We start from the raw sequence: 15,418 nt of genomic DNA, 5'->3' as shown, positions 1-15,418 counted from the left end.
ATCCATTATTACTTCAAATATTTATTCTTCTCCTTTCTTTCTTCAGCTTCTGGTGTTCTCTTTGTGAATATATTACATGTTATGTTATTGTTCAACAGTTGTTAGATATTCTGTTCCAATTTTTCATTCTTAGCATTTCAGTTTGGGAAGTTTCTCTTGACATATCTTCAAGCTTACTGAATATTTTCTCATCTGTATCTAGTTTACCGGTGAGCCCATCAAAGGCTTCATTTATATTATAGGGCTTTTGATTCCTAGCATTTTCTTTTGTTTCTTTCTTAGAGTTTTGAGCTGTCTGCTTTCATTACTCATCTGTTCTTGCGTGCTGTCCACTTTTACATTAGAACCCTTAGCGTATTAAGTATAGTTATTTAAAATTCCCAGTCAAATAATATCAAAATCTTTTCCATATGTAAGTCTTGTTCTGTTGTTTGCTTATCTTTTCAGAGTGTTTTTCTTGCCTTTTAATGTGCCTTGTAATTTACTGTTGAAAGGCAGATTTGATATATTGGTTAAAAGGACCTGAGGTAAACAGATTTTTAGGATAAGGGTTTATGTTTATCTGGCTAAGAACTTGGCTGTGTCTATCACTTACCATAGCTGTAGATGTCTGAGATTACAGTTTTCTTCAGTGTCCTCATTTTTGTTTTCCCTGTTGTTTTTGGTTTTGCCTAGACATTCTTTCTTAAACTGAGCCTCAGGCTTGCAGTTGTTTCAGCTGTAATCTCTGTTGTCACACAGGAGCCTTATTGATGTGGTGTTGAGATGTGAGGGTAGAAGTATTCTATAATCCTGTGATTTGGTCTCAATCTTTCAAGGAGCCTGTGGCCATGGCCTGTGACCCTCACAAGTGCTTCCCAGCTTTTGTTTTACTCCTTAGGTGAGACAGGAAGTTAGTTAAAGGAGGCTGGAGTTGGGTACAGTTGTCTCTCTCAGTATCAGTAGGTGCTTGATTCCAGGACTTCTCACAAATACCAAAATGCATGGATACTCAAGTCCTTGATATAAAATAGCATAGTATTTGCATATAACCTATGCACATCCTCCCATATACTTTAAATTATCTCTAGATTACTTATAATACCAAATACAATGTAAATACTATGTAGTTGTTTTGCTATATTGTTTAGGGAATAATGACAAGTAAAGAAAGTCTGTACGTGTTCAGTAGTGATACAATTAAAAAATTTTTTTTTTGGTCTAACGTTAGTTGAATTTAGGGATGCAAAACCTATGGATACAGAGTGGGGACTGTATTTCCTTTCCCCTACATTGTAACCAGTATAGTTTCCCTTGAGGGCAAGTCGAGAACAGAATGCTCAGATGGTTACTTTCCCCTTCTGCTGGAAGCATCAGGGGATGTCCCCCAAATTTTCACCACGAGACCCTGGTAGGGCTTTGCAGGTGAAACTCATGAAAACATGGAGGCCCCTCTAGGACTGGGCCCCAGGAGTTTTTAACACACAGTCTAGGCCCCACTGAGTTTCCAGCAATTTGTCCATTACAGTTTTTTTCCTCCTAGATCCTGACTCCAGTGGCTTTGGCTCCTGGTTCTGTATTCGTCTGTTTCTCCAGTCTTGGGGGTATTTGTTTGCCCTGCGATCTGAATTCTCTGGTGGATTAAAAAAAGAGTTGTTGATTTTCAGTTTGTTCAGCTCTTTTTTGTTGTGAGGATGAAGGGGTGGTTGCTGAGCTCTTCACATGTCAGAGCAGAACCCCAGAAGTCCAGATGAGCTTTGGATACAAATACTCAAGCCTTTAGTAAGCTTGGAGGATTTTTCACTTCTCTTCCATGTGCTCTCGACTGCCTTCTGGAATCTCTATTGTTACAGATACTAGATCTCTCCACATGTTTTCTATCTATATAGCACATAATAAATGTTTAGTAATGTTAGCTACTATTATTTTTTACCCATTATTTTAATCTTCAACCTTTTTCTTGATTGGAGAAGTTTCTTGAAATAATCTAATTCACAATTCCTTTTTCTGTAGCACTTGGTCTGCCACACACTGTCACCAATGCATTTTAAAAAGTCCAAGCTTATGGGGTACATGTGACATTTTGATACATGTCTATAATGCATAGTGATCAAGCCAGGATATTCAGGGTGCCCATCACCCAAGAACAATACATTTCTGTTAAGCATAACCACCTTACTCTGCGATCAAACACTGAATTTATTCCATCTTATTCTATGTTTGTGCCCTTTACCCCACTTCCCTTCTTCTCCTTGCCCCCACTCACCCTTCCTAATCTCTGTTGTCTAGTTTTCCACTCTTTACCTCCAAGTGATCAAATGTTTTAGTTCCCACATTTGAGTGAGAACATGCGGTATCTGTCTTTCTGTGCCTGGCTTATTTCACTTAAGATAATGACCTCCAGTTCCATCTATGTTGCTACCAATGACATAATTGTATTCACTTTTTATGGCTGAATGATATTCTAATGTGTGTATATATACTACAGTTTCTTTACTTTATCCATTCATCTATTGATAGGTGCTTAGGTTGATTCCATACCTTAGCTATTGTGGATAGTGCTGCATAAACCTGTGGGTGCAGGTGTCCCTTTGGTGTTTGGATACTTTTTTCCTTTGAGTAGATACTCAATAGAGGAATTACTGGATCAAGTGGCAATTCTAGTTTTAGTTTTTTAAAAAAAACTAAAAAACCATTTTTTTGAATTAACTCTTTAATACTAAAGATTTTTAAGCTGCTTATAGATATAATTTTTTTGCAACTTTTTTTCTTTTACATTCTCAACATAGCAAAATACTGTAAGAATGATTAGGGACTGACATTTTTAATAAAATCATCACTAAGTTTTACTTCTCAATTTACTCTTTTTTATAGAGAATGTGTTATATGTCCAACCACTGATTTTTGGTTCTTGTGAAGTGCTTTCTTTTGTGGATAGTTGTTCACTTTGGTGTTCCTGCAGAGGGGATGATGGCTGGAGGCTTCTCTTTGGCCACCTTGCTCCACCTCTCCTATTTTAGGTTTTTTGATAAATCTCTGTACAGTTTTCCATAGTGGCTGTACTAGTCTACATTCCCACCAACACTGTATAAGAGTTCCCTTTTCTTTGGATCCTCACCAACACCTATTATTTTTGTCTTTTTAATAGTAGCCATTCTGACTGGGTAAGATGACATCTCATTGTGGTTGTGATTTGCATTTCTCTGATGATTAGTGATGTTGAGCATTCCAAAACATTTTCAAATATGGCCATGATATTTTATGATTTGGTACAATCTTTACTGATCTCACATTTTCCCCTGTAGTTAGCAGCTGCTTGATTTCACTGATATCATGGTAGCCGCTCTCTTTTATATAATCATTGTTAGTTGAAACTTAGCCCCCTGTTCCTGCAAGGATTCCCCCTCCCCATTTCCTTTAGATGTTATGTAACCTGAGCTAGAAATAATGCAGCGCTGTTAGAATTTAGCGAAACAACTCTAGGATGTGGGTTTATGCCGAATGTATGCCATACCAGCCCCCACAGTCAACCCCCATACACCCCCCACAGCGTGTGAGCTCAGGGCTGCCTCCTCTGCCTGTCAAGGAGCAGCCTGGCAGGTCAGTAAACTCACTTGCCTGACTTTGGTTCTACTGGTCCTTTCTCTTGGCTGACTTTACAATAGTGACTTGCTCAACATCAACTATGTATTTGCACTTGCTAGTTCTAAGCACTGGTGAGTGTTTGAATAATTCATTTTGTTTTTACTTTTCAGAGACAGAGTCTCACTCTGTGGCCCAGGCTGGAGAGCAGTGGCGTGATTATAGCTCACTACAGTCTCGATCTTCTGGGCTCAAAAACATCCTCCCACCTCAGCCTCTCAAGTAGCTAGGAATACAGGTGTGTGCCAACTTCACCTGGCTAATTTTCAATTTTTTTTTTTTGTAGAGATGGGGGTCTAATTATTTTGCCCAGGCTGATGTTGAACTCCTGGCCTCAAGTGATCCTCCTGCCTTGGCCTCCCAAAGTGCTGGGATTACAGGTGTGAACCCCCAAAATATGAGCCAGGTCTCAGTTAATTTAGAAAGTTTATTTTGCCAAGGTTGAGGACACACGCTTGTGACACAGCTTTAGGAGGTTCTGACGACACGTGCCCAAAGTGGTCAGAGCACAGTTTGGTTTATACATTTTAAGGAGACATGAGACATCAATTAACATATGTAAGATGAACATTGGTTTGGTCTGGAAAGGGGGACAACTTGAAGCAAAGGTAGGAAGACTCAAGCTGGGAGGGGGCTTCCAGGTCATAGGTAGATAAGAGACAAATGGTTGCGTTCTTTTGAGTTTCTGGTTAGCCTCTCCAAAGGAGGCAATCAAATGTGCATTTATCTCAGTGAGCAGAGGGTTGACTTTTAATAGAATGGGAGACAGGTAGACAGGTTGGCCCTAAGCAGTTCCCAGCTTGACTTTTCCCTTTAGCTTAGTAATTTTGGGGCCCCAAGATTTCCAAGGTTTTCCTTTCACACAGGCATGAGCCACCATGCCCAGCCAGTAATAATTCATTGAAGTTTCATATGAACCCTATGAAAATGGTATTTTTTCATTCATATTCATTCAAAACAGAGGAGTCAACTTCGTTGTAGAGAAGCTGAGCAACTTGTCCAAGGCCACATGGCTGCCAAGTAGCTGAGCTGGAGCTCAGATTTCTTTCACCCTGTTGCCTCTCATCTGAACTGCTCCAACAAGTGTAGCTTCCTCTTGTCTGCTGCTCTTGCCTCTGCTGCTGAAAACAGCTAATGTTTATTGAGTGCTTGTCATGTTACAGGTCCTCTTCTAAGAATTTAAAGTCCATTAACGTATTTAAGCTGAGTACCACTTGTGAGGTGGCCACTGATTTGATCTCTCATTTTACAGGACAGGAAGAAACAAGGCACAGGGAGCTTGAGTACCTGGGACTGGCCTGTGATGAAGCTGGGATCTTACTGCAGTTAGATGTTAGTTTTCAAAGTTTCTCCTGTTTCATGGAGTTTTGTTTTGTAGAAAGACTTTTGCTCTCATTCCTTATATCCATCATTTATCCCTTCATTTTTTTTTTCTTCCCAGTCATTCAAAACTGTATGTTGAGAGACTACTTACTCTTCTAGGTGCTGGGTATTAAACCGTGCCTGGGAATTTGCATTCCAGAACAGAAGGACATTGAACTAGAAGGATAGGTTTGCAAGTGAATACCGTATTAAGATGTGAATTTGTGGGTGGCAGTGCTCTTGTATTTGTCCCTGTTTTCATCTCCAGCCAGGTGGCTAAACCCGTTGCATATTCCTGCCCCTGGGATTGTTTGTTGGGTTGGAGGGTGGGTGGGAGCAGACGCTGGGGTCTCTGGCAGGAGTCAAAGGGAGTGGTAACATTTCAGAGGGGATGGGGTTTTGGTGTAGGAGATCACAGCATTCCCAGAGGTATCATGCTTCCAACACAGTGGAGCTTCCACATCTGAAGGGACAGCGAGGCCAGGCAGCAGCCCAGGGAGTGCCTGGCAATCCCTGGGGTGTTTGTGTGGGGAACCAGTAATTACTGAGACAGAATTTCTCAGCACCCTGAGGAATGAGCTTCTGAGGTAGAAACAAAATCAATCAATCAATCAATCAATCAATCAATCAATCAGTGAATATTTCTTGTGTCCCTGGGTTGGTAGGCTTCAATTCACAGCCACCCACCACATTTGGTCCATTTCTGGAATGGCAAAGAATATTTACCTCATGCACAACTGCACCCCATGGTCTGATGATGATGCCCATTGGAGATTTGGTGAGCAGAAATAAGGCTCTCAGAAGCCACTGTTGGGAAGGGGATGAAGATGAAGCTGAATTTGAAGAGCAGCCTGAATGCTCTCACCCACTGGTCAGATGTGAGGGTCACCAGAATGGAGAGGAGGTAAATCACTTATTCCACAGTGTTGAGGAGATTCTTCTTTCTTTCTTTTTTTTTTTTTTCCTTATTTCCCAGGCAAAATACCCTATGACTGAGAGAGAAGAACCTGAATCCTGGCATTCAAGAATACTCCTACAGTGGCCCAGCCTGGTCATGCCATGTAAGGCCTAGGCCAATGCATTGCCCCACCTGTGGGGAAGGCTGTTTTGTTATGGTGGAAATGAACCCACTGGAAACAATGGGTGTTTTGGAGAGAATGAAGCTCCCACTTGGCCCCAGTAGAAGAGCATTTGAGTCTTGCTGGGGCCCATTTCTGAGATGCGCCAGAAGTTAATCAACTTTTTAGTGTCAGAAGAAGCCTATTTGATCCCTGGGGCCCATTTCTGAGATGCACCAGATCAGAGGCTGAGGAACTGCAGAGCTCAGTGACATCACAAGGGTGAGGCCCTCGGGCCCCAGGGCTCTCAGAGCACAGGAAGGTTCAGTGCTGAGTCTGACTGCTCAGAGCTGCAGAGTAGGCTTTCTTGGTGCTGCAACCATCACCAGCGCACAGTGGGCTACCGAAAGTGTTTGCACCTACCCAGTGAGGACAGGGTGCAGGGGCTCGTCCTCAGTGCTAGACTTCACAAGCCAGGGCTGTGTCTTCAGAACCGGTGTGGACAAACCTGAGTGGCATATCCCATTCCAAGCTCTATCTGACAGACCCTCACCCTCACACCTGCTCCCAACCACAGACGCTGTAAAGGCTGGGTACTAGCGGGTGACGGAAACCAGTCAAAGAGAAAGCTGATTTTGGTGGCTCGCACCCAGGCCTTGCTGTTCAGGTCAGCACATTCTGACATGTCACCAAAGCTAATTATCCTGAAGGACCCTCCAAAACTCCTGGGAAATGGGCTCTTGATCCTGGGTCCCAAGAGTGAGGGCCTACCCTCTGCCCTTTGTGGGGGGTGGGGGCCTACCAGTGGGGGGCACAGTGAGGTTAGCCAGGCATACCCTCCTTGGGGATTGGTCCTGACAAGGCCACTGGGACATGTGGGGAGACGTGGGACATTTCACAGGGTGTTCAGCCATAAAGAAATCTTGCAGTTGATGTTAATGGCTGAGGAGGGCTTGGGGGCAGGAATCCAGGGTGGGCCTAAGAGTGTAGTTGGTGGGACACCACTGGTGCTCCTTCCTAGGGCAGACTGCTGCCCTCTCTGTGTGTGCTTTCGTGTGGAGTGGGGAAGGTGGTGCTTGTGCCGGCTGGGCAGTGGAGCATTTCAGACAAAGAGGCATGTGTTGAGGGGTTCAGAGGTGAGAAGGGGCAGCAGGCAGGAGACCTCAATTAAATGTAAAAAGCCTCGAGAAAGTGTAAGCACAGGAGAGATGTCGTCAAATGAGGGTTAGATAGCTCAGCAGGGAGAAGGAGTACATTTGGACTTTGTGTGGAATTCCTTGGTAGATTAGAGGCTTATAGAGAGGGGTCTGGGTGCTCCATCCAGGGGATCCTTTGTGGGCCATGGGTGCTGTGCTGTGGGAGTCACTATCTGTGGCTGTGGGGCCTTCAACTGACCTCAGTCTTGCCTACTCACAGCCTCTCCCAGACGCACAGATAAAACAGGGAGCCTCCCTGAGGACTGGCTTTTCTCCCCAAGCCGTGGGGACCCATGGGGTCTTCTGGGAGGCAGTGCTGGCCTCACCACCAAGAAGCCATATGACTCTGGGCAAGACTTTTCCATCTAAGCCTCCATTGCCTCACTGTTGAAATGAGAGTAATAATCCCTTCTTGAGAGTGGTAGAAAGCTGAACAGACTGGCCCTGGTAGGTGCTCAGACACTTGGCTGTTTTAATTATTCCTAGTACAGGCAAACCTGCCCCCGCCACCCCACGCTTGTGGAGACTTTGCTGGGTTTATTGGCCCTCCTCTGCCCCCAGTCCTCTCTACACTTTATTTTGCTGAAATTCACTTCAACAGGGGGATGTTCAGCCAGGACAGGATAGAAGCTGGTGCTCCTGACTTTTTTGGATTTGCTTCAGCTGGATACAATGTTTTGGGTTGACCATTTAATTCAGATTTCCTAGTTCTCACACACCGTGGAGGATTTTTCCCCGGAAATACTACAAAAGTGGTAACTTCGCCTCATGTAGAGAGACTGCTCAATGAATAAATTAAGCTAGATTAGAACAGCTGGGTTGTACCAAGCCCAAGCGGCCCAGGAACAGAATTCAAAGGATCAGTGAACTAGAGGGCCAGGCATGATGGCTCACGCCTGTAATCGCAGCATTTTGGGAGGCCGAGGCTTCAACAGCTCAATGAACTAGAATGGGAGATTAGAGCTTAACTTTTGAAATTTAGAATTTCCTTCAGTTATAAATAGCAACAAACCAACCTTTGTAGTATTACCAGAAACTGAGACTTTGTTATTTCTAGACATCTCAGCTTTTCACATATTGTTACAGCTGCCACTGATTTCTCAAAATGTCATTTATGCCCATCATAAAGGAGCATATCATGAATTTATGGTAATTAGACCTGCCACTAGGTCTTGTTATTTACTGTGTTAAAAAAGAACATCTATCTGCATAGCCCCCACTTGTTTCATAATTGGATAAATTAATTGAAATGCAATTAGTTTTCTTTGTAATTATGAATTTCGGAAGAAGTCCATAGGCTTCTTCTGACACTAAAAAGTTGATTAATTTCTAGACATTGGAGAACTGGAAGGATAAAGTGGCAATTCCCAGTTTAGCCACGAGAGGGAACTATTTCACAACTTATGTTTAAAAAGATCATAGCTGGGATTTTTCTTATTTCCTCTTAACTCGTTCTAAAATTGGTTCGAATTTTCTTCTTTACTGTTAGCAGTGTAACTGGGGTGCTGTGATGAGGCTCTGTAGCGGATACCCCGCCAAGAGCTGAGGCATCCCTGTCTCATGAATCCAGGAAGACGTGATATGAAAAAGTGAGTCTCCCAGGCACTAGATGAGAATGCGAAGTTTAGTGCCCCAGCTTGTTTGCTGTCTTCCCCCGCCCCAAGAAACCTTGTAGAGCAGAAGAGGATACCTGCTTTTTTATTCTTATAGGAACAGTCCCTTCTTCAGGTTAGAAAGACAGCTGAAGGTTTTCCACGAATACAGTGGCTGTTAGAAGAATGTGTTTTTTGTGTGTATGTGTGGGAAGGGGGCAGAGGCAGGGTTGGCGTGGGAGGGAGGGAAATGAGAGCTTTGGAGATGGAGAGAGGCTGTGATGCTGTAATAAAAACCCGAGGACCTGGCCAGGCCTTCCACTTGGTTATGCAGTGGTTGCCCCTAGGGCTGATTTTAATGGGAACAATTTCACACGTTCCCTTGTCGTTTGGCCACATCAGCACTTAGGTCACTGTATATATTTAAGTGCACAGAATTGAGGTCTTAGAGTGTCTAATTGCAAAGGGCGGTAGCTACTTTCACAAGTCAGCGTCCTACGGAGGAGCAGCTCTGCAGTCCCTCACTTGCCCTGAAGTAGGTCAGGCTTGAGGAAATGCAGCAGATGTCCACGTGGGCGCAGTCGCGGCCGCAGAACATAGTTCTGAGTTCAAACCTACTTGTGACTCCAAAATTAACATTTGTTACACTGTTTGTCTCTCCGGCCTTTAGGGATTGTTGCCTTTTTTTTTTTCCGCCAATGTTAGTTATGAGCAACATCGAACAACTCACTGTTGAAACAGGGCTTTACAGGCTCCATCCTAAATGCTGGGGCCACAGGAGGGAACCAGGCATAAGTGCTGTGGATCCTTAGAGCTCACAGGATGCTTGGCACATGTTGGGTAAATACAACCCCTCTGAATACAGTCGTTTCAGGTGTGTCTATCGTGTGACCAGCAAGTTGTTGATCATCTCTGAGCCGCAGTTCCCTCATATGGGAATTCTTTTACCTCAGGAGATTGTGGTGAGAAGTAAGGAAACAGGTCGTGTACACAGCACCTTGCCTGGTCATTGTTACTGGGGATCACAGCTTTGTTCCTTAAGCATGTGGTGTGCATGGGAGAGGCAAATATTAGTAGCCAAGAGCGTGGGCTGCTGGTGCATCCTGCCTCACTTTATGGCACTGGTGCCGCCAATAACCTGGTGAACTTAATAACTGCTCTTCATTAAAGTGCCAGGATTTATTTTGTGAGATGACAGTGTGACAAGTTGGTGCAGAGCATGGGCCCTGGAGCTGGATGGCCTGGGCTAAGTCCCAGATATGACTTATGGCTGAAAGACTTTAAACAAGTTCCTTAGCGTCTCTGTCTTTAGTTTTCCATCTTTAGAGTAGGGACCATAATGGTACTTTCTGCATAAAGTTATTATGAGTTAATGCATGAAAAGCACTTAGAATGGTCCCCGGCACATTAGCAATTACTCAAAATTATGAGCTATTATTATTACTGTTATTGTTCTAGACAACTTGCTAAACATTCTCTGATGACAAATTTCAGGAGTTGTGTGAATCTTCTAGACAGTCTAGACCAGTGGTCTCATGCCTCTGGACCCTGTTTCCTCAACATGCTAGGGTAGTGGGGTGAGGATGGGATGGGGGTGGATGAACCTGGGTGGTATGGTGGTGGGGGCAATGGTGGAGGTAGTTGATCAGTGGCAGTGGGACTGTGGTGGTACCACGGTGGTGGAGTGATGGTTGGGTGAAGGTGGGGTGGTGTGATGATGCCTGGGTGGTGGTAGTGAGGTAGTTGTTGGTGCTGTGGTTGTTTCTGGAGTAATGGTGGTGTTGGTGGAATGATGTGTACTGGTGGTGGTGGGTAGTCACCATTGGTGGGGTGATGTGGGGTGGTGGAGTGGCTGTTGTTTGTGATGGTGATGGAGTGATGGTCAGGTGGTGGTGGTGTGGTTGTTTCTAGTGATGGTGGTGTTGGTGGAATGATGTGGACTGGGGGTGGTGCATAGTTGGTATGGTGGGGTGGTTGGTGTTGGTGGAGTGATAGGTCGGTTGGGGTGGCTGTTTGTGATGGTGGTGGAGTGATGGACAGGTAGTGTTGGTGTGGTTGATGGAATGATAATGAAGTGTTGGTGGAGTGATGAGGAGCTAGCTGTTGGTAGTGTAGGTTGGAAAATGATGATGGAATAGTTGGTTGGTGGTGGCGATGGAGCCGTAGGGGCAGCAGTGTGGTGGTGGCAGGCTCTGGCAGTGGTGACAAGGTAGGAGGACCAGCGCTTCTCTCTGACTCCTTGGAGGCCATCCTTGCTGTGACCACCATGGTAGTGCCAACTTCAAGAACTAGGTGTGTGCCTGATTCTAGCTCTGCAGGACTCCTGGCTGTACTCCCAGAAGGCCCTGGTGCTTCCTCCGCCTGGGTCAGTCCTGGATGTGCTGGAATTCTAAGCCGCAAGATCAATTTCTGCTTGTGGTCTCAGAACTTGTTTCATTTATTTATGAACATGCCAACACTTGATTTTATAGTCTTGCCTCATACTCCATTTTTTTTCTTTGAGAAACCACAGGCACTTTAAAGATATTGTACAAATATTTCTTATAACAACCTTTTGATGCTGGGGTCAGGTAACAGAACCTTGCTTTATAGGTGACAAAATTGAGATGATTCTCCGGGTTACATGTTTCTTAAACCATTGAGAGGTGACGTCTCGTTTACAACCCTTCCTGTGGCTGGTAGAATTAACTTTTGTTGGAAAAAAAGGTCATTTTGTTATATTTAAACCTCCCCTCAACTATGTAAAAAGAGAGCTGTTTCTTTTCTTTTTTCAGAGAGCCCACTGGGCACCTTGTTCCTGTGTATTTGTCCATGACCCTAATTCTTTGCTGACGTGAGCGAGGTACCAGGAGTGGGGGCTGCAGAGTGAGTGAGGACGCGGGAGTGGACGTAAAGTTTTCATTTGAAGCTCCAGTGAATGGGGTCTGTACAACCCTTGTCATCCGAGGGAACCATTTTGGAGAGAAAAAACAAAACAAAACAAAAAACTTCTGTTATTTTTGACCACTTAAAAAATATTTGCTTCACATTTGGTAAAACTGAGAAAAATCACATTTTCCTTAGTGAAAGGAGCTGCAGTTTCTTCCATAGCACCTTTGAAGATGGGATGGGAGGGGAGCCAGGGATGGTGCACTGTTGGTGCATGGGCCAGGGCAAGTGCAGGTTGCCTTTAAGCCGATGTGTTTAAACTGAAAAAGGAATAAAAGGGTACACTTCAGGACATACTTATCCCCAAAAGGCTGCCTCCTAAAAATGCTAATTGTGCATGTTAAACAGAAACCATAGGCTCCCGACAGCCTCACAGAGTCCTGTTTGTGGATGTTTTATGGAGGTGATTTAAACCCTGGGACTCTTCCTTTCTTCTCTCTCGTGAAGGATCTTGGTGTTACCAACTCATTAGCTCGTGTTCCTGTTATTTGCCTGCAGTTGCAGTCCTCTGCTTTCAATAAACGGGCCTAGCACTGTCAGGGGATGTTGAAGTCATGGAAGTGGCCTCACTGGATAATCAACAGTGATGACAACTTTGCAAATTTAAGAACAGCACACGAGGCAGAAATGAGAAGCCGCATGAAGTGCTGATGAAGAGCAACTTTCTAATATCCTCCTCCTGTGGTTCCACACGAGATGTGAGCTGTGAAGGAAAGAGAGTTATGAACCAATTGGTGCTTTGAATTGAGATTCTCAGAGTCCGCCCATGCTGCTTTGTGTGGAGTCTTGGGGCATTTATTCAACAAAGACATTCTGGGGACCTACTCTGTGCCAGGCCCTGGGCTAGGTGCTGGAAGGAAGTGATAAGAAAGACATGGACCCTGTCACTGGTGAATAAACAGTCACAGGGGAGAGATGTAGACAGACATGGATACCAGGAAGTGCAATATGGAGTGAGAAGTGTTGCAACAGAGTGTTGTTCCAAAAAGGATTCAAGGAAGCTGGAAGTGTGCACAGGTAACACAGGAATACATGAGAGAGAAGTTTTGCTCTGCTGGATTGAAGATCAGAGTGGAAAAGATTGTCAATGGCCACCTGCCAAAGGCCACCAGGGAAACACCTGCAGTCATAATTTGCTACACCAGAAGAGAGTGAATGCCACAGAGAACCGTGGATGTCTGGATAAGAGGGAGTTAGTGGGGCTTACTGGAGGATTTGGGCATGTGTTTGGTGATTTGGGGAAGAGTACAGTGAAGTTGGGCTCTGTTCTGGATTGGTGCTGTCAGAAAGTGGGGCAATTTGGTGAGTGAGCATCCTATACTAGTACTAGTATACTAATACTGGGGTTAGAGGTATCACTGGAAAAGAAGCAACAGCATCTCATGTTAGCCTAGGGAGAGGGAGGTTTGGTCACTCTTGTGATTGCACAGGGTCTTTGTTTTTACCTCTGTTCAGGTCTGGTGATGGAGAAGCCATCTGCTCCTGAAGTTCTTTCTGAAGTCTTTCTGAAGTTCTCAACTGCTACTGATATTCTGTGAAAGTTTTTGTATTCATCAGGGGACAACGCAGTCTAGCAGGTAGAGATGAGGCCAGCTACCAGCTGAAAACTCTCAAGGCTGCTTCCCCATCACCCCTCCACCTCTGGGCACTTAAGGATGAGTAGGAGTTTCCCAGATCAGAAGGTCAAAAAGGGATGGGCATATCAGGCAAGAAGGCATATCTGGAGTAGGACTGGGGAGGTACCGAGTATCCCAGGAGGCTGAAGGATACCAGAAGTAAGGACGTGGGTGAGAACCAGGGGGTGTAAGCCCAAGGAGTCAGACAGGGCCCTATGCTGGGGGCCTCTGGGGCTTGCTAAGGAGCTCAGATGGAATCCTCTGGCCATATTAATCTGAGTGCTCAACTCAGAGCAGGTGATCAGCAGATGTTTATTGAATTGGAATATTGGTTAATGAATTGGACCTCTTTTTCCTTGCAAACCCCACCCTCATTCACCCAATATAATGCCATCAAAGACAAGAAGAAAAGCTACCTGAGGAAGGGATATCCTTCTAGGAGTCCAGATGTCCTGCCCTTACAGTAGCTTTTGGAATACTATAGTCACAGAGCTGACAGGGTTCTTAGGGTACCTTTGGTCTGCCTCCCTGCTTTTACAAAAGGGCACCTGAAGCAAGATGTGACAAAGTGCTTGCTTAATGCTTCACAGCAGATTGTGAAAGAATGAGGACTTGAACTCACATCCCCTGCTTCCTTGTTTCTGCCCTTTTCACTACAGCAACCCTTGCCCTTGTCATCTATAACTTTCCCAAATTAGTTCTTCTATAACCCTAGTGAACCCTGGGCCTCCACATGGCTCAGTCTCTGCAGAGTTCTCCACATACAAAAACAAAACAAAATTCAGCAGCCAGAAGTACTTGAGAAGGAATTCCATTTGCTGCATGACTCTCTTGAACTTTGAGGGGATAAGATTCACCAGCCACAGTTCCACTTTTCAAGGACCCTTGCCTGTACTTCTCAGCTCCTCCGGATGGTCTCTTGTGCCAGCACCCAAGCTGCTCCTGTAACCACAATCCAGAGCTGATTTTTCTCTTGCCTCTTCCTTCCTCATCTAGTTCTTTATTAAATAGATTGACCTGGCCTCTCTGCGCATATCCTCCCTACCTTCTTCCTGTCTCTGAGGACTCATCTCCCCTCTTTTATCTGCCAGTGTTGTGTCTGGCAGTATGTTACAGAAACCTCATTACAGTGGCTAAAATAAGTAAGAGATTTATAATCTCTCCCCAGACAAGAAGTCCATAGGAAGATGCTCCACAGCTGTGCCAGAAGCTCTTCCTGGTTTTCTGCTCTGCCAGTTAGGGTGGATGGTTTGCTTCATCTCACAGATGGCTGCTACACCTTTGGGCGTCATGCTTACATTCCAGGTTAGAAGAGGGGGAATGGCCAAAAGCAAAAGATATTTGCCTGCTGAATGGTCTCTTTACATGAGAAAAACAATTGATTTTCTGGAAGCCCCAGCCAGTAGAATTCTCCTTACACTCATTGGCCAGAGATGGTCACATGGCCATTGCTAGCTACAAGGGAGCCTTGGAAATAAGGCCCTGAATAGATAAGGGAAGAATGGATATTGTTTAAGAAGCTAGCAATGTCTGCCATACTCATCTTATAACTTTTGCATCACAAAACTCTGGGAGCTGACTTGGCAAAAACAGGGTTTCTTTCCATGTTGGGTTGGGGAATAGGAGTTTATTAAGCAAAGTTATTTACAGATGAATAAATATTAGCCTAAATGAGTACGATTGATTCTAGAGCACATTGATTTTGTTTTCATGTTGCAAATTTTTAGCCTTTAAAAATAGAAATATAAATGGGCATTTAGGACATATTGCCTATAGGAAGCCAAGCATTTTTTCTTAATGCATTGTATTCAAGATTAGGGCTTTGCTCTGAGATTCCTAATTCCAGGAAGAAAAGTTTCTAAATACATTCTACTTGGAAAAATTATAGTTGTTTTCTCTTATGCACTAAAATAAAATAAGTACAGAGAAAAAAACCCCACCAAGCTTTTGGTACTGTAATTTCAATTCTCATCTTTGTCAATGTGCACATAGGCATTTAGTGTTATTATAATGAATGCATATCAGTTGATTGTAATCTGTTCTTT

General features: G+C 44.3%; 1 protein-coding gene across 1 annotated transcript; it reads left to right on the top strand.

Annotated features, from left to right (window-relative positions):
• The first annotated feature begins 11,095 nt into the window (after nucleotides 1–11,095).
• LOC129058375 (uncharacterized) lies at nucleotides 11,096–15,141 on the top strand. The gene is made up of 4 exons (XM_063722425.1): nucleotides 11,096–11,194; nucleotides 12,507–13,059; nucleotides 13,213–13,334; nucleotides 14,542–15,141. The coding sequence occupies exons 1-3, from the start codon at nucleotides 11,096–11,098 to the stop codon at nucleotides 13,293–13,295; spliced, it is 735 nt and encodes a 244-aa protein (XP_063578495.1). The 3' UTR covers nucleotides 13,296–13,334; nucleotides 14,542–15,141.
• Nucleotides 15,142–15,418: the final 277 nt, after the last annotated feature.

Source organism: Pongo abelii, chromosome 2, assembly GCF_028885655.2.
Source record: "Pongo abelii isolate AG06213 chromosome 2, NHGRI_mPonAbe1-v2.0_pri, whole genome shotgun sequence".
Classification (NCBI taxonomy): Eukaryota; Metazoa; Chordata; class Mammalia; order Primates; family Hominidae; genus Pongo; species Pongo abelii.
This window is presented reverse-complemented; position numbering and strand designations above follow the sequence as displayed.

Coding starts and splice junctions, on each gene's coding strand:
- LOC129058375 (XM_063722425.1), top strand. CDS start 11,096: ATGGTAGTGCCAACTTCAAGAACTAGGTGTGTGCCTGATTCTAGCTCT. Junction 11,195..12,506: donor CTGGTGCTTCCTCCGCCTGG/GTCAGTCCTGGA, acceptor CTTTGAATTGAG/ATTCTCAGAGTCCGCCCATG. Junction 13,060..13,212: donor TCAGAAAGTGGGGCAATTTG/GTGAGTGAGCAT, acceptor ACCTCTGTTCAG/GTCTGGTGATGGAGAAGCCA.